The 25,000-nt window shown below is 37.3% G+C and overlaps 1 protein-coding gene across 3 annotated transcripts in view; it reads left to right on the top strand.

Moving 5' to 3' along the window:
* FOXP2 (forkhead box P2) overlaps positions 1–25,000 on the top strand; it is a 404,432-nt gene that overhangs the window by 340,821 nt on the left and 38,611 nt on the right. For all 3 annotated transcript variants that reach the window (XM_065743467.1, XM_065743469.1, XM_065743468.1), the window contains 6 exons: positions 2,553–2,690; positions 3,877–4,071; positions 5,550–5,712; positions 12,338–12,551; positions 13,788–13,892; positions 23,563–23,650. In XM_065743467.1, the coding sequence (XP_065599539.1) occupies positions 2,553–2,690; positions 3,877–4,071; positions 5,550–5,712; positions 12,338–12,551; positions 13,788–13,892; positions 23,563–23,650 (903 nt within the window). The remainder of the gene's footprint in view (positions 1–2,552; positions 2,691–3,876; positions 4,072–5,549; positions 5,713–12,337; positions 12,552–13,787; positions 13,893–23,562; positions 23,651–25,000) is intronic.

Consider the following 25,000-nt stretch of genomic DNA (forward strand, 5'->3'; position numbering starts at 1 on the left):
AAGGGCAGTATCATCTACGTAAGTATGCATTTTACTAATGGTCACGACTGCCTGTTTTTGTGCCTTTTCCCACCGTCCTGAAAAAACAAGTGAATTAGGTTCTCTGCTCCAGTTTATACTGTTGAAAGTGTCTGCTAAAGTATACAGGGAAAAAATAGAAATAGAAAGGCTCTTGGAGCACAACAGAGCAGGTGTGTCTCCAGATATGAGAGCAAGTACACTGCCAGGGAGATTTGTAACAGATGCTACAAAGCCCAGCAGAAATGGGGCTGGTGGAGTGGAAGCTCTCGTTCAGACTGAGGAACAGAGCATGGCCTGCATCTTACTGGCTTCAGTCGGTGCCACTTCCAGAGATGCTGGTTTGCACTCTGTGTAGATGAGAATTTTTATTTGTGTGTTTGAAAATACATCTGCCAGGAGTGGATGCCAAAGGAAGAGGGGAAATGATGCAACTCTTTCACCATTTGCTGTATGGTAGAGTGGTAGGCATGTACAGGCTAGGAAAATTATTTCAGGATTTAAAGAGGTAGTGGTTGAACTGGGAAGGTGTTTGCCTTCTTCACTACATCCTCAATTGTGTCACACATGAGAGTTCAGTAGTATCACTGAGGTAAAAGTGTTGCAAGAACGAATGTTCGTATCTTTTGTTAACAGGAAAACCTTATGTCTTCAGTCACAGGCTGCTGCAATCATTGAGTTTTACTGTCTGCTCATTTGTCCCAAAGTTGTAACAAGTTGTTTTTCCTGCCCTTAAGACTTGGTAGACTTAGAATAAAATATCACTGAATAGAGATGTGTTTTCAATGCTACAGAGCTGGTGGGGGTCACTGTGGGTAGCAACCAACGTTGACCACTAGTAAGTGAGATGCCTACTCGTTGTGGGTCTGGACTCAATGGGGAGGGACAGGAGCATTCAGAGGATGGTGCATCCTATGCTAAAATAGTTTAAATTGGATCAGATACACCTTCCTTGGGACTTCCTTGTCCTATTGACTATAGAAAGAGTTCAGTGACAGCAGAGATAAAAGGTCTCACCTGATGTCTGAAGATAAGAGATGAATCCTCCCCAAAGGCTGGACTGTAATGGAAGTCTTGTTTGTCTCTTCCACTATTTTAGAGTATGGGCTTCAGAACTTTAACTCTTAAAATGCATTCATTGTTTGCAAAAGGTTATCAGACTTGGGAGTAGTGGAATTTTTATTTTCAGACTTTTCGTTAGTCAGTGTTTTAAAAGATAAATTTACATTGTGATGAATCACGTGAGAGGTGTTAATCTATACAAGTACAGGATGAAGTAATTTCTTCTAAATGTAAATTTTAGAAGACCTGTGTTTTTCTGTAAGTGTGAAGGCTTTTATGTAAAGCCTTTTGGGACAGATTCAAGTAATAAAAGTACTAGAAAAATATTTCTTCTAAAGAGTTGCTTATGATTTATTTTATTAAAAATATATGAATTTTTCTGATTTACTGAAGACTGCAGTGTCCTACAAAGTTATCGCAAGGCAGTATTTCTATGCCAGCTTTCAATTATGTAGAGAAAAAAGCACCATTGAATGTTGCTAGACAGGACAGTGGTTGCTTTTTCAAGGGTGAAAAACTTGTCCTGCTGGCGGCTGTCTGCCTGCCTGTGGGCCCAGTTGAGCAGTGGTTTCACACAGTGCACCTGCTGCAGCAGCTCTGCACATCCCTCGGGCTCTGTTAGAGGACTTGCCTCTCATCCACACGCACACATTTGCTGTGCCTTTGCTGCTCACACCTAAGAGCGTGTGTACAAGTGGGGGTTTATGCATGTGTGCACAATTAGATGAAAATGAAGCTGTGTCCAAATTGGCACCTATGCAAAAATGCGTTTGTAGAGGTGAGTGGGCAAGCTGGTAAATCTAACAAGAAGGTTACAAACCTTGCAATTTTCATCTGAGTGCCTGAAAAAACATCTCCCTCTACAGAGATCAGTAGCTGAGGTGCAGTCCCTTATTCTGCACTCGCAAAGTCCTCAGTATTTTTTTTTCCTGTATAAATAAGACTTCCTTAAGGGACCATCTAAGCAAGTTTTCTTATATTAAAATGTTGTATTAAGCAAACACTTTTCTAAGCTAGGCATCTTTATTCTGTAAAACATTTGCTGCTTTAAGATACTTATTTTTCTATCTGTTTTAATCATATCTTCTGAAAATGTCTCAATAGATTTTTCCATTTGTAACATTATGACACTTGATAAGATGATTGATTATGAAGTGTTGAGAGCCCTGCCATGCAATCATTTATTTTTAAATACACATTTGTACTAGCCAATGCTTGAATTTCTTACAGGAACACATAAGAGATGCGAAACATAAAGCTTGAGTCTGATCGAATCTGATGCCTCTGGAAATAGAGTGCCACAGTACTGTGGTCTTAAAATAACAGATTCTGACTGAAACTGGAACTTCACAGTGATAAATATTATGTAAAAAATTATGGACCATCTTTGGTACAAAATAAAAAAGACATACAGCTGTGGTGCAGGCGAACGAAGATGTGTTTGATGATGATATCTTTCTTTCTCTGTGCAGGTGCCTGTGTCAGTGGCCATGATGACTCCCCAGGTGATCACCCCTCAGCAAATGCAGCAGATTCTCCAGCAGCAAGTGTTGTCTCCCCAGCAGCTCCAAGCACTTCTCCAGCAGCAGCAAGCCGTTATGTTGCAGCAGGTAATGTGTGTTACCTGCTTTGGACCGCTAGCACAGGGCATTCTCACAACTATTAGCCAGATTTGATGGGTCTTAGTTGGCAGCATTCCATCACTCATTACACCAAAAAGGATGAAAATGAGTGTGAAACTTCTCAGTCTTTAAATTTCTTGTTTTAATTGCACAAGTGTGAAATTGCAATTTTGAAACATTTAATACTATGTTGAAAACAGCAGCAGCAGCAGTGGCAGATGCATTACAAATCCCGAACAAATTGATATTTAAATTTTCAAGTGCCTAGGCACATTTTAATTGTAGACTTGCCAAAGGAAGTGCAAATAGAATTGTAGATAATTGTTGCTTTAAAATTCATAACACTGTAGTGCTCCTTTTAGTCACATAAACGGTATGCGGTTATGAAATTTGAATGTAACAGCTTTTTTCATCATAGGAAAAAGTTGTTTTGTTTTGTTTATTTTTTTGAAGTTTGTTTTATACCTCCAATAATTTGTCCCAGATAAAGATGAAGGAGGAGGTTGCTGTTTCCTTAGCACAAACTCTGGTGGCTAAGTGAAGAATCCAAGAACTTGTTACTCTTACAGTAAATAGGTAGTGTCAGTGATCAGAACCCCAGAGTAAGAATGGATTTTTGGATGCTTTGTTGTCATGCAGAAAATGATCTTTCTGATAGTCATACTTCAGTCACTGTGTGTTTAAACACTTTACTTTCTTGTACCATGATCATTACAGGCAATTCACCTTCAGTTGTGAATCTGGCATCCCACTAAACAGGTTGACAGATTAATTACCTTTTTTTTTTTTCCCCCCTCTAAGAAACAGACAGTTTAGTTTGGCCTTAGTGACTTGTTGGTTTCTTTCAATTGGATGAGTACAGCTTCAGGTTTGTTATGTAGGACATATGAGGAACTTAGGTATAGTTACTTCAGGAGTTAATTTAGCTCTTGCGTTCCCTTTAGAATACAGATTTTCTATACCCTTCTGTTTAGGATGTTTTGGAATCTGCATTGGAAAATTTCAGAACCGCCTTGGAAAAAAATGTATGTAGATCTGCCTCTTCAAATCACACTTTTGTTATGAGGTGATTCTTAATGGCTACGCCACCATATGCCAATCTAGAAGAGTTTAGGAGATTTATAATACTTGAAACTTTTGCCTTTATTTATTAAAGTCAAAATGGTTTATTCAGCAACAACTACAAGAGTTTTACAAGAAACAGCAAGAGCAGTTACATCTTCAGCTTTTGCAGCAGCAGCAACAGCAGCAGCAACAGCAACAACAACAGCAGCAGCAGCAACAGCAGCAGCAGCAGCAACAGCAACAGCAGCAGCAGCAGCAGCAGCAACAGCAGCAGCAGCAGCACCCAGGAAAGCAAGCAAAAGAGGTAGGAGCCAAGAGCCTTGCTGATACATACTGGTATGAGCTGGCAGAAGCTTGGAAAAGATGAGGCTACTTTAGGTCTTTTCCTGTAGCAAGAATCCAGCCATCAATGATCCGTTCCTGTGTTTTTTATGGGGCTTAATAGCAGTGCCGATGTAATTCTCCTGCTCCCCTGTCTGAGATGCAGTGTTTGAGCAGTCCAGCACTTCTGTTGTCTAATGTCTGCTAATGAACCTGAGTGTGCAGAGCACGCGAGTGGCGTGGGGACGCAGCACTGATTATCCAGCGGGCAGCCCATGCTGAGGAGGGAGCCACACTTCTCTCCATGGCACAGCTCAGAGAGCATGCAAATTTAGTCTGTGGCTGAAAAAAAAAAGCGATTGAGCACAGATTTCAAAGTCACAGGCCCCTGATTAATGAACTGCTACTGTAGGTTTGGAGTGGCGAGTAGAAAGTTACAGTTTGATGTGCTCATAAATCAACCTGACAAGCTGGTTTCTCAGGCCTAGCTTGCACTTGTCAGCAGACTGCATCAAATATAAACATAATACAAACAAAACATGTTGAAGTAGTTAAATTGATCAGCAGGTATCCTAGACGTTGTCTTCAAGCTGCCCATTATGCAAACGTTGAGGAAGCAGTCGTGACCTCCTGAGGCTTTGTTTCTGTTTGGATTTGTGAATAGAATTTCAGACAGCCATCAACTACGGAATAGAAATTGCTCCTGTATTTCTCCGGAGGCTCTGGGCAATCCACATGACTTGCTCCATTATGCAGTCTGTTTTCCAGTGAGCGCATCAGAAGTTTCTCTTTTCCCCAAACTAGAAAGGAAAGGTCTTCCGCAGCAGCTTGTCTTTCTCTGAAGTGTGACTGCCTGCTTATACCCTCCTGAGTCTTTGCAGACTCCAGTTTGTCTTGAAATGCCTCACAAAATTGGAACTTATACTTCTACTCATAATAGGGCACTTCTTTGCCTTGGAAGCGGTGCTCGTTTTAATATATTCCAGCCAGAAGTGAGAGAGCGCTAACAGGCCGGTGAAATGAAGGCTACATCCCAGTTTACTAATAGATCACTGGAGGCCACGTTCATGGGCCACTGCGGACCAAAGTTAGTCAATTGGAAAAACAAGAGTGCCCTCAAATCACAGGAGGCCCTAAAGAGTTACACTTTTAGCATAGATGAATTTGTTATCATCTGCCATGAGCTAGGCGTTTTTGTTCTTTCCAACAGCTGTTATGTACTTTCTCTTGACCCTTTCCTTTAGTGTGTCATTAAGTGTATCTTGCCATGTTCCCTAGCAGCTAATAGTTTGAATGTATATAACAGAAAATTTCAGACGATTTCACTGTCCCAAGTAGTCTGCAACAGCATTATTATTTAACAACTGAGCTTAAAGGGAAGTAAGTTGATTTTACATGTTTGTCTTTCTAGCCTCCAATGCCCACTTTATTCTTTGATGCATACTTTTCCTTCTTTCTCAGCAGCAACAGCAGCAGTTGGCAGCCCAGCAGCTTGTCTTCCAGCAGCAGCTCCTCCAGATGCAACAACTTCAGCAGCAGCAACATCTGCTGAACCTTCAGCGTCAGGGACTCATTTCCATCCCACCTGGCCAGTCTGCTCTTCCTGTCCAGTCTCTGCCACAAGGTATACCAATAAAACAGGATTGGAGTAATTTCTAATTCGCAACTTTTTTAACCATTCCCTTTGCTGGAATGCTTTCTGCATCTTTCCATCTGAACTTCAACAATTTCCCGTTATGATGCTTAAAAATATTTTATTATTAAAATATTATTATTCATGTTACAATTTTTTCTTGAGGCAGATAAATTTGACAGCATACTTTTATAGAAAAAAGTAGCTTTTTAATGTTTTTTTTTTCCTAGAACATAAGATGCATATTTATTAGCCTTATGGTATGAAAACAATTTCTAATAGCAACACTGTTCAAGTGCTATTGCTTTTCTCTGAGGACTTACTGAAGTCTGATTTAGTGTGAATGTTACCATTTCATTTAATATAAGTGAACAGATATAAAAAGAATGAAAAAGTGATATTGAAGTTATCCTAAACCTCACATTTTCTAAGAAAATAAAGTGTTTGCTATTGAAAAATACTTTGAATCTTCAAGTGATGACATTTGATTTTAGGTAGTTAGCTTATAATTCATTTTCTTTACTACTCCTTCCTATTAGATGTGTTAAATATAAAAAAAAAAATTGTAAGTTGAGAATCCAATAGTAATGAATTATGACTGACTAATAACAGTAGAGAACTTTACCAAAAATGTTTTGTCATGGTTGAAAGAAAATAGGACACGAGCTTTTGAAAAATGAATTAGCTTGGAAATAAAGACTGCTTGCATTTTGAGACAAGGCAGAGACTTAACATGCTAAGGACTCTCTGACCCACGCAGCATGTTTCTGTTTGTGTTACTGTACATAGGTGAGCTAAATGTCTGTCATAAAAACTACATAATGTTCTGATCTTTGCCACTCTGGTCTTGCAATGAGCATTGTTTAGACTGTGTTCGTGACAGATAACCTTACTTTTAATTGGCCTTTATGCAGGTATCTGGTTCCTCCACCAGATAACTGTTACGAAATCGAAGCTTCAGTAATTAGATGAGCAAGGGCAGAGTACACAGTGTAAGACAATAGTGTAGACCAAAAAAAAAAAAGCCAAAAAGAAGCAGAAGGCATGAGAAAGTCATAACCACTTAAAGCTTCAGTCACGGAAAAGCTGAGATGATAAATGTATTAAGTTGTTTACGTGCATTGTATCGTGTGGAAAAAATGCAAGCGTACCTAAATCTACAAAAACTACAGAAGCAGAAAAGTCATGATGAGCTATCATACCACACCTTATTATTTGGGAACAGCAATGAGGAAGCATACTGATTCATGAACTTGGACACGTGAGAGTAAAAATACTCTCTAGGTTTCCTTCTGTGTAAAGTCACATTGGGCACAAATGGAAAAAAAATAATTGAAACACAGCCTTCCTCTGAACATCTTTACCTCCTACAACCTCCTCTTTTGCCATCTGTTGCAAGAGGAATTCCTCAGGTTTTCTCTCACATTGAGCAATCCATATAGATTTCCCTCATCACACCTACCCAATTGCATTGATATTCATTAATTTAATGCAATAGTCATTCATCCACTTCTAGTAGAAAAACATAAAAATTACCTTTTCTTTAGTAGATAGTATAACTTAAGACCAAAACCGATACTAAAGAAAGTAAAAAATAACAAGTGTTACAACTGAAATGTATTGTTGTTTTTAAATTAAATCTCCTGTTTGCTTTTGCTTCATTGTGGTTTTTTTTGGTTTTTTTTTTGTTTTTGTTTTTTGGGGTTTTTTTTTAATAATAATAATAATGAATTTCATTCTTCCAGTTTTGTTTTCTGGTATCTGTGGTATATGTGGGATTCCTCTAAATGTAGAAGTGAATTGGTAGGACCTTGATTTTTGATAGCCCTGATATGAATGTGCAAGGGAGAGAAAACATTGGTTGGTTTCCCTAGGAACATCTTTCAGTGCCTCCAGAAAGACCACAGAGTGCCTAGGGAGTTAGAGTGGTGAGAGTAAGAAGGAATGTCTTTCTAGAAACATGCTGAAACAAATTGAGAACCAAATGCAGAGCTGCTCCTGGCTCACAGTTCTTTCAGTGGGCTTCTCTTACGGTTCCTCTCTTTCATAGGAAGATAAAGCACTCAATGTATGTAGCTCATAATGTAATGAAGATTAGTGGTTTTCAGATCTGTTGAAATTTTCTCCTAAGACTTAGATTTACTCATATAAAATACCCATATACTGCTTACTAATGCCACCATAGATTCCGCTGTTTGGAGTTTGTTCAAGAGTAAGATAATCAATCTTTTCCTTTGTTTCTCTCATAAAAATGTGGCAAATTTTATGACAGACATTTTTTGTGGTAATATTAAATTAAGCCATCAGACCTTATTTAAGGCAGTACACACTGGATATGGTAAAATGACGTTTTTTTCCCTTCCACTGTGTTGCAGGATATATAATACGATTATAGAGAACGATTTACGGATGTGTAACACAAATATTTTTATATGTATCCACTTAGACTTCAGAGTTACAAGGATGACTAAAACAATGAGAGGAGCACAGGGGGATTCTTGTTTCTAAAGTTATTGGTAATAAAGAGTCTAGTAAAACACAAATTGTTACTGACAAAGAAGGTTTTTTTCATTTGTTAGTATGAAAAGACATAACTTCCATGTACAGCTCTGAGGTTTGCTCCAAGCCTAGTTACTGCCTTTAAAAGGCAGTGTTTTCTTGATGATTAGGTACAGCAAACAAGATGCAGGAGTTGTAGGAGCATTTATTTTGAGGTGAGATCTTCACTACCCTGTACTCAGAGCCATTGGCTCACAGGTACTTCTATGTAATGTTATGCTGATGTTCAGCTAAGTGCAAAGGGATCTAAATGACAACAATAAAAATGAAAAATAAAACCTGACTTTTGTCAGTCTAGGTAGGGAAATGAAGAACAGGCACATGGTTGAGTTTTATAAGTGGTCATTTTACATATTTATCCAAATATGAAAGTAGAGTAAATAGTAGTTAAAAGAGTTAGAAAACTAATCTCAAAATTCAGGAGTTGCAGGTGTTAGAACATTATGGAGTGAATTAGTATTGGTTCTTTTCATTACATTTCTTATTTATTATCCCACCCTGGATATCATGATTCATCCTTTCTCTTTTAATGTAGCATAGAGAGGGTATTCTGAGAGTTATCACAATCTGTGAAACTTTAAAACTTACCCTGCTTTTACATCCAGACAAAAATACCTGTCAGCCATTTTACAGATCTCTTTTAAAATGGAAGTTGGTCTCTTTTAGACGCAAGAGCTACAAAATGGTTGTAATTTACAATTAATTACATATTCCCGTATTAAATTGATACTTTTAAAGTCCCTGACCTTGATCCTTTTATCCTAAAGGGCAACTTACTTTCAGTGTGTTCTGAAGAAGTGATAAAATCAACCAGCCTGAGTCCAAAGAAAAATTCCTTTCTGATTTTAAAAGTCATCTATAGCTTTACTCTGCAGAGGGTTGGGTTCCCAAAAATTCAGAGGAGAAATAGGAAAAGAAGGAGACCATGCTATGTGCTCCCACTGGGATTTATTCATCTGTGTTCCCAGACCCGCTCTTACTGAGCTCCTACAGGGCCTGAAATCTGGTGATACGCAATGAAAATTTTCTTACAAGACACAATATGTTTTCATTCTGATTATTCAAACAGATGAGTTTATTCTTGGTTTGAATTTAAGTATAAATGTAGTTTATTTCTTTCAGTGGTAGGAAGAAGGGGAGAGTTTGAAGTGAATGGTGTTCTACGTATATCGTGCCACCTAAATGCATACATTATTTTTCCTTTTATTTTGTTATTGTATTGGTGGATAACTACTATTTACCATGCTAAAATGGGTTATTTGCAGCTTTGCTGGAACATACCTCATGTACACAGCAGTAATTACTTATCTTCATTAAACAATTACAGCAAGTATTACCATCACTCCAGTTACCCATCTCTCTAATGCAGTAAATTAGAGCCTACCTTCTTTCCTTACTTCCTTAAAGCCTTGTGTTTTTGCTGTTTAAGTACGATTTAAGCTCTGGTTTTAATACTTACATTCCAGTCAGCTTTTTTCACTTTGTCATTAACAGTGTTTGTCAATGGATGTTGGTATCTAAGGCAGAGAAAAAGGATATTAAGTAGTCTAAAAATGAGCTCTTTCTATAACTTATATAAAACTGAATATCTTCCAACCAATTTGTTTCCACACTACTTCCAGAAATTATTATTTCTGTAAATTACTTGCAGTCTCTTCTTTAATAGCTTTGCGTACTTCATGGTGAGACAGCTATTGAGAAGTATTGAGGAACTTACTGTCATTTTTCACATTTCTTGTTGAATCTGTTTTAGCACTGTGAGTTCTACCTTCAAAATAAAATGTTATCTAAGAATGAGATTTTCCCAACAGTGAAAAAAGGTCTTTACATCTTTAGAATGCATCCTGCTAACTAAGCAAAACTATCTTTGCTTAAAAGTTTGAATGAAATTTAAATTTTAAATACTTATAATACAGAAAGTTGGGACACAAATCAGCTCAGACAACTTCAGCATTTGTGATGCTTTGTATTCAAGCAGTTGAAGGTACTGTGTCAGTGTCCTATCAATGAGGTATGCTCTGAAAGTAATGCCTTCTTTTATTTTTTTTGTTAACCCCAATATCAGAAGTGGCAGTTGGTTATATGGCAGTAGAGGCTGAACCTTCCCACTAGTACTCAGTTCCCTTTTGTTTTCCGTGTGACAGATGGCAGCAGAGGGGCAGGCTGACAAATGGTGTTTGGAAGTGCCTATGAAGCAAATCTATGCCATTAAAATCCTCCTTGAGGAAAAAAATTTACACCCATTGATATTCATCAATATTTCTGAAAGTTTGTGGAGACCAGAGTGAATGTGAGCACAGTGAGGTGGTGAGCGGTGTGTTTAGTGGTGACAGGGACAGTGTGTCACCTCCACTGGTGTAGATTTTTACAAGCATAGCATGCAGGCTCTTGTTTATTGCTGGCAAAAATGCACAGCAAATGGTGCTGATTAAGCTGAAAATTGTATTTTGTAGCTGAGAATTTGCTCTATCAAATAGTGTTATTGTACTCTTCGTATCTGTTGTCATTTCCATGGAAACTTACAGAAGGCATTACTTTTGGAGCGGCCTGTGTACTTTCACTTGCTGAGAAAAGTTTGAAAAGATTGAGTTAGATTTTGAGATAACTCTATCCCAAGCTATGTTAGGCTCAGAAATTTTTTCTCATTTTCTTTTCTACATTTAATTCAGTGCTCTTCAAAAGAGATGCTAATTTTATAAAGACAGGCAGTGACAGAATATGTATATAGTTATGATGAACTCTTCATCTTTCAATATCTTAATTTCCTGCATTGGATACATAAGATAATTCTCATGTAATATAGAGGAGGTAAGAGAACACTCACAGCTCTTGTTTGGTTTTGTGAGTCTTTGGGCAGAATCATTTTCTAATGGAAGTTTCCACAACTTCATGTGAAGTTCTTAGTTTAGTAATGGCAACCCTAACACAGATGTGTAAATACATTCTACAGACTATTGCAATCTGTGGCTGTGAATGAATCCTGGAAACGACAAGTTTTCAGACTACAACTGGAGTACTAAGCAGATTTGATCTTTATCTGCAATGGTACACGATTCTGTGATTTTATGATCTGGTGGCCAGATTCCAGAACAGTACTATGCATCAGGCAGAGAAGTTGGAGAAGCTCTTAGATTTTTTATGACTGCCCATGGCCCCAGGAGATGGAGTCTCCTGTCTCCTAGCCAAGTCTCCAGTTTGGTTTCCACAGTAGGGATGGACAAAGAATAGTGGAGGAATTTGATGGTCTACACTATATGTAATTTCAGCTGTGCAGAAGGAATTCTAAATGGCCCAGTTTAGTTACCTTTATGATTTTTGGTGCCACTGAATGGCACCAAAGAGCTGAAACAATTTGCAGTATGTAGTCCTGTGCTTAGTAGTATTGTTCTGCACTTTGCTTATTGTCTCTTAAGACACATATTAACATCAAAACATTTTTTAAATCCTGGGCAAAACTAATGAATTTATAGGTATCATTAATTAAAATGCCTTCTGCTCGAATCTTAAACCTGTGAAGATCTTTTAGATCCATTTTTGTCTGTTTATTTGTTGTCTGCTTCTCCCACTTCCTACTCAAGTGTTTAAGGAGAATATTAGTGTTTATATCCTTAGTGTAATAAACTTCTATTTTGAATAAGAGGAATTCTAAAAGACAAGTTAAATGTGGATACACTGAGTTACATTTTCCTGTCAAATTTATTATGCAGACAACAAAAATCTTGTCTGCACACGTATTCAGTTGTTTGGATTTTGTTTTGTTTTGTTTTTCAAGTAGTTGCAATATCTTTGTAGCTTTTGTTTTTGAGTAGTGTTTTTAGGAGGAGTATGGTATTAATCAAATTGCTGATTTCTGATTGACTATTTATAATCCAAGAGAAGACAGCTAGATTACCTGGTTTCTAGCTGAAGAAAAATGAATTTATGTTTTACTACACGTTGATTGTGCTGGAAAAACTACATCAGCTTTATTGTTGGCATTAATCCATTAATAACACTGAGCTCATAATATGAAACTCTTTATTTTGTTGTATTAGTGGGGCTCTCTTTCATTTTATAGCTGGCTTAAGTCCTGCTGAGATTCAGCAGTTATGGAAAGAAGTGACTGGAGTTCACAGTATGGAAGACAATGGCATTAAACATGGAGGGCTAGACCTCACTACTAACAATTCCTCCTCTACTACCTCCTCCACCACTTCCAAAGCATCACCACCAATAACTCATCATTCCATAGTGAATGGACAGTCTTCAGTTCTAAATGCAAGGCGAGACAGGTAATTCTGATATGAGATTTCAACTGTTCTTATCATTTGATGTAACACTATTGTTTAGCATCATAAGTCTCATTATTTCAACTCACAAAATAATAATTAATATAAATTCTTCAAGTATCATGGAGACGAGATTTTTCAAAACTGTCTATCAGTAGAGTGTCAGTTTCTGTAATGATGTCTAATTTTGCAGATGCAATTACAATTATCAGAAGTCTTACTACATTGGAACTTAGATACTTTTGGTTACAATTAGAAATCTCAGATTAGTGTATTTGTGGGCTGTTTTGTAGGCGTGTAGTTTAGTTCATAAATGAATCAACACATTTGTCAGTCTAGTCTTTACTGTTGGATCACGCTGCTGTTTTCATAGATATTTCTGTCTATATAACTTAAATTGTAAATTGTTGTATTTTCTAAAAGAAATCCATGCATTTTTAATAAATTAGCATTTAATATTTTAATATTGAATTAGGAGACAATAATTAATCACAGGTCCTCCTTTGACTGTGACTGTATTTTTCTGTTGACATTTTGTTTCCTTTAAAAACATGATGCTTCTCTGGTAGACCTTTAGAGTATTACTTTTGGTTAGCAGTACTTCTGTGGTTGCGTCAGAGGAGCTGTTTCTTTCCTTCAGGATGTGTAGCTGCTGCCCACATCCATGGTGTAGTCCCCTGAATTGTTTTGATAACTGCACATAGATGCAACTCTTGCAGGGGTTCTGAAAACAGCATGGAGAATAGCAGATTGTATATTAATTCAAGTAGTTAATGGAAAAAAAAATTGAACAATAATATTTATTTATTTATTTATTTATTTCCATTTTAGCAGAAAATCTAAGTATTTTCTAGAAATATTCATATTATTCATGAATTCTGATTGTCCATCGTCAGTATTTCTTTTCAGAATCGATCAGCTCTGAATAGTATATTTTTTATTTATAGGTAAATGTTACACCAAGGTCATATGGCAGAATTAGCATATGGTGTTACACAGTCATCTTATTTTTTCATCCTTTATTAACAGTCATCTTTGGCTCTATTTCTTCTCTAATTGGAACATCATCTAGCCTTGGCAGTTGAACTATTCAATAGAACGATTAAATTTTTCTGACTGCTCTGAGCTAAATTGACCTGTTTTGACCTGTTTGTCACTGATCGTAACCTGACAGGCGCTAGCAGCCTCCAACGATTATGGCTTTTGAGATGAATCTGATGCCTTATTCTTTTGCTGCAGCTCGTCACATGAGGAGACTGGGGCCTCCCATACTCTCTATGGTCATGGAGTTTGCAAATGGCCTGGCTGTGAAAGCGTTTGTGAAGATTTTGGACAGTTTTTAAAGTAGGTCGATTCTTATTCATGGGTAGAGGGTTGCTTATGGCAAGCAAAAGTGAAAGATGGCAAGCAAAGTTCTACTGTAAATCATAACCGAGTTTATTTGTTTGTGTGCATTTTAAGCAACTGGATGATCAGAGGGTCAAATTGTTGTCCTCCTACATGTCGAACACTTTTGCCATCCTTTCAGTAGTGCACTGTTTAATTGTCTTACTATCCTTAACTGAAACAGAGCCTTGGAAAATTGGAAGTGATGCTTTACATAATAAATTGGCTAGCAGCGGTATGAGAAACCATGTTTTAAATTCTGACATAGTGGGAATTAATGTCTTTATTAAAAAAAAACAAACAGCACAAAGGACTAAGTGTGTCCATTTAACTCTCTTTTGGTAATTTTTTTTTGCTTTTACTCTTGTATGTGTACAAGGTGCTCACAAAAAACAACTGCTGTGAACAAGTGGGTTTTCACCTTTCAGAACTGCGGAGTGATGTAAGAAGTTTTTATTTTCAGTATTTGGGTTTGCCAGCAATTGTCTAAATCAGTCGGATCATTGGGAAAATAAGTGACAAAGCTTTTCATCAAACTATGATGGGTTTCAGCTTTTTTTTTTTCCTTTTCTATTTTTTTTTCACTTAAAGGAGTTGTTAGTACTTTTGAATTCATTTAAATTTTCTACAGTGCCACCGATTTTCTACCTATGTACATTATGGTCTGGTTTTGTCAGAAGAGCTGTACTTGTTTTGGCATGCAATAGATCTTAATGAAAAGCTACAGATAGGCTTATATAGATGAGTAACTTCAGGGGCTGAGACTCTTATGTTGTCATGGTGCAGCTAACAGGGTGAATGAACTGTTTCATGCTTCATCAACAATTAAGTTAATTAGCTCATTTGAAATTGCACTGCTTTGTTGCCAGGATGTTGGCAGAAACATCAGAAAGATGTGTTTACAAATGGTAGACTACAGGGTATGCAACAGAAGCACCTTAACAGCAGACCACAAGCATATAGTTTCACTATAACTTTTGTAATAGAATTAGAGAAATACTTTTCATAAAATACTTTAAATGCTTTCTCCATCTCTCACACTGTCTTTCAATTTTAAATGAAGTCACTTATATCGGCTTGCAAATCTGAGCTAGTGTATTTCTCTCACTTGAAATTGTTTTTGTTTATAAATGAATTAAATGGAATGTCAAAATAATGGCTAATTATTACAGAAAACTGTATAGGGTTTAAAAGAATCTGACATCATAAAGAACTCTTGTATTAAAAAGAAAATTAAATCACCCAAATGCAATGAATCATTATAAGTATTATTAATAGTAAGAATTTAAATTAGTTTAATTCAAGCGTGCTCCTTTTCAAGAAAAAGCTAGATTTTCTAAATATGTCTATAGTCACTGGGCTACAGCAATGCTAATTCTGTGGCCAGACTTCACAAATCCATTATGTCAGGTCTCTTGTTAAAATCCATGATCACTGAAACCATTTTGATTAATGTGGTGTGGTGCTAGGTTTACAGATGCTCTTGCTTTCCTGAACCAAATAACCCTGGAAAATGTGAAAGCAACATATAACATCTTGATAATTCTGGTGTAGAGTCAGTCAGGGTTTACAGCAGTGTCATGGCTTTTGTCCTATACACCAGCAAAAAAAAAAAAAAGTTTGAGAATATTCCATTATTTCTTTTTTTTTTTCATTCAATTCTGACTTCTGTGCCCTTAAAACAAGTAAGTCACGATGTTGAGTTGATGATGTTGTTTATGAAATAGAAATATTCCTTCATTTTACACAACAGTGTTTAGATGGAAATCAATACGTAACATTGCCTTAGAATCCCTGGTCACTTTTCATGTCCACAATAATGCAAAGTCCCCGTTACAATTAAAAAGCATTTTCTTTCAATTAAATATCAACTTTTAGTTCAAAGATTGACCATTTTTCCAAACCATTAACTTTATCAGGGATGACAGGACTAATGGCTGTAGTTTTCAAGGCTTTGCTCTTAGTCTAATCTTTGTTACGATGTTTTAGGTTTTCTGACTTGAAACAATATGATACCTGTGTTAAAAAAGTTAATGCAAGTATATTGTACCAAAATGAAATATTAATAAGGTACACTACCCCAGTGTAGCAGTGTGTATTTCTAGAATATGCTTATGACAGTTTGACGAGTACCTGGTTTATTAAGTGAACTCTTAAATTCCCATGCTAAGAAAATGGTTTACCTAGCAGCTTGCTTCAAAAACATAAAATACTGTGCAGAGCATCTGAGAAGGAAGATTCATACAGAAGACGCTAGCTTTGCTTCACATTCATAGTAATTGAAAAGATCCATTGTGAGTAATGATTAACTTACAGTAAATGACTTAAAGCCATCAAAGCTGTTTTCACCTTCACTTTTGTTGGTTCAATATGAACTTGTTTATGTTTTTAAGATAATCAGAGGGCACTACAGTTATCTGGAATTATTTTGAGATACTCAGATTAGCTTTAAGAAGTTATATAATGCTTGCTGTGGAATAGATTTGTGTTTCAAAATATAAGCATTGTTTTCAAGAAAGTGCAGATGATCCTTATATTTCTGTACACACAGGAAAACTTAATCCTGTGTCTTTTATTGGACATACTTCAATTCTAAAGGCAAAAATACAGTTCATATTTTATGGAGCAGTTTTCTCTCTTGATGAAAGTGGTGTTAGATTACAGTTGTTCATGCAAGTGAGATTAGTTTTGACTTTTTTTGTAAAGGCAACAACTATTGGCTTAAGAAAAACTTCAAAATGTAAAGACATTTAAGAAAAAGTCACAACATAAATAAAAGGAAACTGACAAGAGTTTAACAGTATGCTTGGTAATGAAGAAATCAAGAGTGCCAAAAATACTTTCAAAAATTTATAATTATACTGCAAAAGAGATGTTGACAGAAGCTGGTCTCCAAGTGAGGAACCCACCAGATCACTGAAAGCATTTAATAGTAGTTATTCACACTGCTTCTATAAAAATCAGAGTGCAGTAGCAATTGACAAAACTCTAGTGTATTTTGCCTGCAAAATTAATTATCATTCCATTGGTCTTAATGTGGTTTGTGTAGAAGGATTTCACTTGTAGAGCTTAAAGGTTTACAATAGAGCAGTCCAGACAGTAGAGAAGTGTTCTTTAACCTGCATGCAGCAGATACCTGCAAACATGGCACAGTCCACTGCATGAAGATGGGTAATGTTTTCATCTATAGAGACGAGGAAAAAATCATTCTAGAGAAGATAGGTCAGCTTTCCAACAGATGGTGTTTGCTGTTAAGGCAAGAGAGAGCATTTAAAAGTCTATGAAGAACATTGAAAAAGCATCAAAAGAATGACAAAATTGTAAAAAAAAAAAACCTTAATTAATTACTTAATAAATATAATGCCATATCAAACTCACTGTGGGTTTTATTTTTCATCTTTCATCTGGAAAGTGATACACAGTATTATGTTCTTTCTTTTGTAGTGTGTTGTCTATTTCTTTTTTTTTTTTGTCTTTGACTACATAGAATGGCTGCAAAATTATGACCTCAAGAATCTTCTTTGAACTTATCAGAATGTTGTTTCATTTGGTGACAGTGCCACCATCTCTCCAAACTAAGGCATCTGACATAATCAGCCAAATGAATAGTGACAGCTAACATTTTGTATTTAAACTCCTGTCAATGTTTAAACATAAAAAGCTTGATGCAAAATAAATCAAACACCACTGATACGCAAGTGAAACATTTTGTTAAAACAATTCCTGACACGCGTGGTTTAGAGCTGACCTCTCTTTAGCTTTTGAAATGTTGTAACTAAAAATGAATTTGAAATTCTTGCAGTGAAAATGGGATCGATAATTTGTAATATATGCACTGTAAGTTAACAAGCGAATTTATATCTGTAAAAGCGACATGAAAGGAGAAATACACATCAGACAAATTGAAAGGATCCTTTATTGCGCTTGTTGTCACTCTGCGATGTTTGCTTAACTGTTTTTGGAGAGGTGACTGCATGTTTACACTCCTCGGTGTGTAAGTCACACAGGCAGCACGCAGATCCAAGCAGTTTTTAAGAACGTCAGTCGACCACATCATTTATTCCATTTTGAAAACAAAAATCAATATACCTATAAAGTGACCCATAAATTAGAACTGGCTCACACAATGTTTGTTCAGTGCTGCCTTTCTGAAGGCACCCTTTGCATTTTTTCTTCACCTCTCTGTTTGAACTGCAGTCACAGTAAGAGGCTCATTAGGGGACATTAGGGACTGGAGCTAACCAGAATTCCAGAGCTTGCTTTGCTCTTATTAATGCATAGTAGAGTAGAATGCATTTAAATATTTCATAGGCATTCAGTAATTTGTGTGTAATCGCCTTGTTAGCAGACCAGTAGAAGTAGAACAGGTCTGTGAAATGGTGTTAGTGATTGCATGGGTAATTTACAGACCTTTGCCATCAGAAAGAGCATTATTGGTGACTAGAATGGAGCTGTGAAATAGAACTAGCAATAAGTAAAAAAAAAACTTAATAAAGGTTTTGTAACAAGCATCTTCAGGGATAACAACCCACTTGGTCCTTTTGAAGCAGCTACAGTTTATGACATATGCAATATATCAAATGCATAAGATAGTATTATGGAGCATTCATATGAAAAGGGTATTTGCAACATTAGTTCCAACTTCCTGCGAGGGACATGATTAAATGATTAATGAAATGTCCTTTTGCATATGCATTTCGAAACAGCAATTAGGCACTGACTGAGAAAATCCACCAATCCTCTCATTTTTCAGTATTATCTCATTCTTGATTTATAAATCATAGAGAATTTTTAACAGCAATATGTAGTACCTGAGACAGTTATAAAAGCATAAAAGAGAATAATTTGGGTATAAAATAGTCATAAGTACATAAATTCATAATTTAATGTTAATACTGAGCCTATTTATTTAGTCACGTTGCGATGTATTTATATCTGACACTATTTCTGTACTTTGATTGGCATAATTAAGTAGGGGGAATGAATAGGCACTACTATTTTACATATCACTGGTAAACAATAGCAAGGAAAGGGAGATGTGGCAGAGGTATGTATGTGTTTTTCAAGTTCTCAGTAATCCACTGGAGGCTGTTCTATAAATGATCATTGAAGGGCTGCAAGCTAGCCTATAATTACAGGAAAGAAAGTGGCAGCTCTGGCATTTCATAACTATGTGTCCTCGAAAAGTGCTTTGTGAGTTTGTCACCAATGATAATTTAGATAGAGGCTCATTACTGAACATCACAACACTTTAAAAACCTTTCGCCTTCATACAGGAGAATAAAGGACTATTTTAATGGCAAGGTTCTTTTGTGTTCCACTGAAAAATTCAATCAAGACAAAACCTCATTGACTATTATTGTAGTCTGCAGTCTCTGGTCTAATAAAAGCAGCACAGATAAATTGAATGGGTTTCTAAGACTTGAGCGTATCAATGCAAACACTCCGCACTTTTTTCGCTCTTTAAATATACAGTGATGGAGTATCACTAAAATGTAAACAAGTGTAAAAACCTTTCTTACCTAAGTGAGCTAATGCAAGACAATCAGAAGTGCCAAACTGTTGGTCATATTAATTCCTGTACTGTCTTGCACTTTCTTAGTATTTATCAGTGCACTGATACATGTGCACACAGATAGGGAACGGAGCTGTGCTGTACCTCTCGCAGTTACTGACGGGACCGCACACTTAATTTTACTCCCACATTTGAAGAGGTAAAGGTAACATTAGCAGAAATTCTTCAGGATGAAAATTACTACCCTGTTACTTACTTTTGTGAATATACTGTTTTTATTTCTAGGAGGTAAATGTATCACATTTCTTAAAAATTGAATTTAAATTGTGTAATTAGAAACATTAAGGGGCGTAATTGGCAGTGACACTTGGAAGCTGTGAGGATTTTTTCCATCACTTTCAAGGAATTTCAGGTTCAATTTTATAACAGAAAACAATTGTGTTTTAGAAAAATACCCTCTCCCTTTAAAAATGTGTGACTGAATTTTAGTGCTGATTAAAGGCAGGCTTCCAGTAGCTCTGGCTGGAAGTGAGTGAAGCACAGGCAGGTTCTGTGTACTTTCTGCTCCATGTATCTATCTCTGCCAGTGCACCTCGTCCTGACCTATAGCGCTTTGCTATTTTAGTCCTGGGCTGCTACAGAGGGAGACTGACAAGAGTGCCGAGTTGTATAGAGGTTAATTGATAGAGGTTAATGTCCACCAGAATTTTTGTTGAAACTCTCTCTTCTCTCTCTAATGGTGTAGTATCTTTTGCATTGCAGAATCTGAATTGTTTGAAAAAAAAAAAACCAAAAACAAACAAAAAAAGAAAAACCAACAGGAAAAACAGTAGTAAAAACTTTTGAGTTTCATTCCAGGGCATTCCTAGAGTATATAATTCCCTATCTCTTTTAAAACATGCTGCACTGTTTCTTATCAATAACACATTAATTGCAGTCTGCTTTAAGATGCTTTGTGTAGTTCATAATTTGCCTTGTTACTTCCTAATACACTGCAAATGTAATCAGGAGAAAATCCTGATTTCTTTCAACAACTGAATAAACAGCAAAATAATGAAAGAGGCTGTGTATGCGTTGCACAGTCTGCTTCACGTTTTCAAACCAATAATTCATCTCTTCAGGAACACTTTGCAGTCCTCCAAAATATTTCCTCCCCTTAAAAAAATAACCAGTGTTTTTCTCAATTGTAAATCAAGTTAACATGAGATTAGTAAAGGATGCAGACAAGATAGAAGATTGGGAGTATGTTGATGAAGTATGAAAGCTGACCAGCACAACTTTCACATAACTTAAAAGGCATGGCAAGAAACAACGTCAAAAAAATACAACACTTGGGAACAGTTCCCAGCTTTCTGGAGGAAAGAATGTGCGTCTTTTTTGGCAGACTGCAGCACACTGGACCCTAAAACTACAACAGCTTTATACAGAGAAAAGTTATCTTAGAGGTTTTAAAAAATGCATTAGTTCTTGATTTTCTTTCCCTACATTGCCTGTACATGCATGATAAATAAGCCTACTTCACAGGCAAAAAATAAAAAAATAAGACTGAGGGAAAAATAATACTTAGAACAATTTTTACACTCTTAATGTTTCCGTAAAATAACTTGTCTCCAAAATGCACAGCAGAGGCAGTCACGAGATGTGAAAGAGTGGCATACGGGGTGCACATCTCTTCCCACTTTCTGAAGATTACTGTGTTAACTCTCAAGGAACAGGCTGCGGTCTGCGAGCTACCATGTAATCATAGTGAAATTACACTGCACCAGACTTCCTTTTCCCACAGTGCATCCTGCTCTTACATGTAAAGTTCCTCAGGGTAAGGACTGTGTCTGTGTCTGTTTTGTAAGGTGTTATGCAAACATATGGTGTTACAATAATTAATAAATAATCATGAGAATGCAGTAACCTCAGACTCAGGCCAGGAGATCCTACACCATTGCTTACTGTCATGTGTTCTGTGCACGCACACACACACATGTGGAAACATGGTGATGTGCACTGCTGATGGTGGTGACGATACATAGGTAAAAGCTGCCTCCAGTCACAACAACTGTGTATCCAATTAACTGAAAACACTGGACAATTATGTTAGCACACCACACACTGTCATGTGTAACTATGAGAGGAAAATTATTTTGAATGAGAAGTGAAAGGCACATTCTGAACAGTTGTCTGCTGGTTACACCGATGGTGCAGTTTTGCATCCATGGGGTAATGAGGTGAGTTCTACTGAAGATAAAGAACTGTTCAGGTTTTATGTCACGCATAGTGGAGATATATTGTCCTTCATGATGCTTTAACATAAACTGCCAAGCAAGCATACCAGGATACAACTTTATAATAGAAGAATCAGCAAAAGCTTTCATAGTTACTTGCATCCTCCCCAGCCATTTCTCTTGCAAGGACAACAGAACCTCCCTGTCTCATTTTGCTCCCTTGCGGACCCCATCCTTGTGCCCTAAACTCTGATGTTGTTATTTAAATTGAAGATACAAATAATGGGGAAAGAAATATATCTGTCCACCCTTCACTTTTTCTGAGATACGCGTTCTTCAGATAGATCAACAAATCACTACATACTTCTGTGAATAATTCTGCTAAAAAAAAGGAAAAAGGGGAAATTTGAGGGTGGCTCCAAAAGTAATGCCTTCTGTGTTATTCTGTCTGCCTGTGTTGGTGGTATGGCAGTAGAGGCTGAAACTTCCCACCAACTACTTGTTGGTGCTGTGCAACAGGTGGTAGCTGAGGGGTAGTCTTACAAAATGGTGTCTGACACTGAATTGCTTATAGAGCAGAGGTGTGTCACTGAATTCCTCCATTCCTTAAGGCAGCAACCTGTGGGTCACCTGTGCTGGTGCAGATTGTTCCAAGTGTGGAATGCAGGCTCTCGTTCAGTGCTGGCAAAAATGCATGGCTAATGGTGCTGACTATGTTCAAAAATAGTGTTCTGTAGCCAAGAATTTGTTCTATCAAGTAGTAGTATTATGCTTTTTGTAGCTGTTGTTGTTTCCATGGAAATAAATAGGAGGCATTACTTTCAGAGCAACTTACATGTATTTCCTAGTGGTAAAAATGGCATGTAGTTCTATAGCTGCAAGATCATCAGTGAACCCACAGAACTTACCTCTTCTTGAAAACAGGGAAGTAGCCACTAAATCCACATTCAGAGGTAGAACTCCTTTGCTCCCATTTCTTCCTCAGCCCAATCCTCAAGTTGTCTCACAGGAGAGTGGCAAACCCACTGTTAAAGCTCCATGAGGGGTTCCTTTGATCCTGGAAGAAAGAGAACAAACAGAAGTCACTGTGCTTCAGAAGAAAAAAAAAAACAGGGCTGAATGAGCTGTGTAAAGTTGTATATGCCCCACTGAATCCTGTGACACACAGCCATTCAGGTGTGGGCTGTACTTTATATACAGATACCCACCCCCCGTGGTTCTCCTTCCCTGCTGTAGTGTGGGTTTTTTTGCTAAGCTGGCACGATTGCGTAGCCTGAATCTCCCCCAGGAGCCTTGCTGTGTGTGGAAGGTGTGTAGTTGTTCCTTCTCATGCCTTTACATTGCTCACTGTTCCTCAGATCATGGATAACTGCCATCACCTTCAGAGGCTGCTTCTGGAACCTTCAGTGAAAATCAGGGATGTTCCCCTTTGGTTTCTGTCATTCTTGGCTCTGTTCTAGGGAGGGGAAAGGACGTTCTGTTGTTGCTTATGTTTTAATGATTGAAAAAGAGAAATCTAAACTATTCTACATTAATTCAAAGTAGTTCAAGCAGCCTAAAAGCAATTATATCATTTGAAGAAGCATATAATGGTTGTTCATCTGCAGCAGAACAGCTCAGTGACAACCAGCTTATGTAGGCTTTTAGATGGCTTCTGTGATCTGGGAGATGGGAACTGGGCATCTGGCAGTCATCACAGAGAAAGTTTGTGGAACTAAATGAAATAATCAGTTTTGTTACTTCGTATTGTTGTATCTAAGGCATGTTCTAACTAGATCTTTTTGCATAACTCCCACTGAAACTAATGGGGGCCATATGCACAGGAGAGAAAAATGGACTCATAAAGAAATTTTCCTGATCTTAACACTGTCTTATTAGTGTTCTCTTTCTTCCCTAGGCACCTTAACAATGAACATGCGTTGGATGACAGAAGCACTGCTCAGTGTCGGGTGCAAATGCAAGTGGTTCAGCAGTTAGAAATACAGGTTTGTTACACGGATGTATCGTCCTATTACTTATTTACTATTAATCTGAACTAACTTGAAAACATTTGCCTTAATAATTGTGGCTTAAAGCTGTATGTTTCTTGCATTAAATTTATTGATATTCATAAATGAGCCTTTTTTTTTACTTTAAGATTTTTTCACCTTATGAATTATGCAATAATTATCTAACATCAGTATTGTCTACAGTATTTTGCTTGATCTAAGACCCTTATGCCATTCATCACAAATGAAAAATACTGTCCCTGGAGCAAGGACTGGATCCAAGCTCTCTTCTCTCCTTGAAATCCTGAGTCAGGACCTCTTCCCCCCACTTCAGACTGGATGCATGCCTGTACTGTGCTGCTGGAGTAGCAGAAGTCCCTGCCCAATTGGGGAGGCCTTTTTCTGGAAGAAGACAGGCTAATGTCAGACCCACTTGAGTTCTTCAGGGAGGTTTGTCCCCAGGCAACCCTGCAGCCTGAACTGTGTCACTCTGGTGACCGGATCCAGCTCCAACCATTAGAGCACACTGCATGTGTGACGTTCCATCCACCTTTCTGAAGAAGCACCAAGTACCTTGTGGGGTCTTCCAGTAATTGAAACAACATTTACCTGGTACTGAGGCTTGGCACCCTGGAATGTCCGTGTGGGATGCTCACATCATGTGGTTCGCTGCAGGAGGGCATTTCTCAGGACTCCAGGTCCTCTTGGAAGAGTGCAGAAGAGCCTAAGGGATGCAGGGAGGAACTGAGATTGTTTTTCCAGTTTGTGGTGATACCTGGTTTAAAAAGAACAAACACCTTTTGACTTTCTTGCCTTGTGGTGTATGACGCTTCACTGTTTTTGTGCATGCAAGAGTACTTGTTCTTCTTTCAGCTAAGGCCAGCCATTAGATTCTCTCATGTTTTAATACTGAAAACACAATGCAATGAGGGGAAAGTAAACCAATGTCATTTATTGTCATTTCCCTTGAAGTGGAAGTTTTACAAACACAGGCAAAGCCATAGTTTCTTTTATAAGAATTACAGGACTGTTAGTTTTGTGTTACGTATTTACATCATTGCAAATAGCCTGTCTCTAAAACAGCACACACGAAGTACAAAGCCAAAGGAGAAACCTTTTTCCCATCCTCTGCCTCAAATGCTCTTTTAATTAAAGTTTCACAGACCAAATTTTAGCCCGTACACACGGAATATCCGCAGTTACACAGATAGCTTCCCGTGGTTTTGAATTACTTACAGGACGGTTTGCTTTGTCCAGTCTCAGTCTACAGGTCAGCTCTTGAGCTGAATTCGTGCACGAAAGTATTGTAGAAGTCTGGAAAAAGTCAGTGTTAACACCAAGTGATTC

This window comes from Cyrtonyx montezumae, unplaced genomic scaffold (assembly GCF_038088225.1).
Source record: "Cyrtonyx montezumae isolate F1298 unplaced genomic scaffold, pur_monq_1.0 scaffold_3, whole genome shotgun sequence".
NCBI lineage: Eukaryota > Metazoa > Chordata > Aves > Galliformes > Odontophoridae > Cyrtonyx > Cyrtonyx montezumae.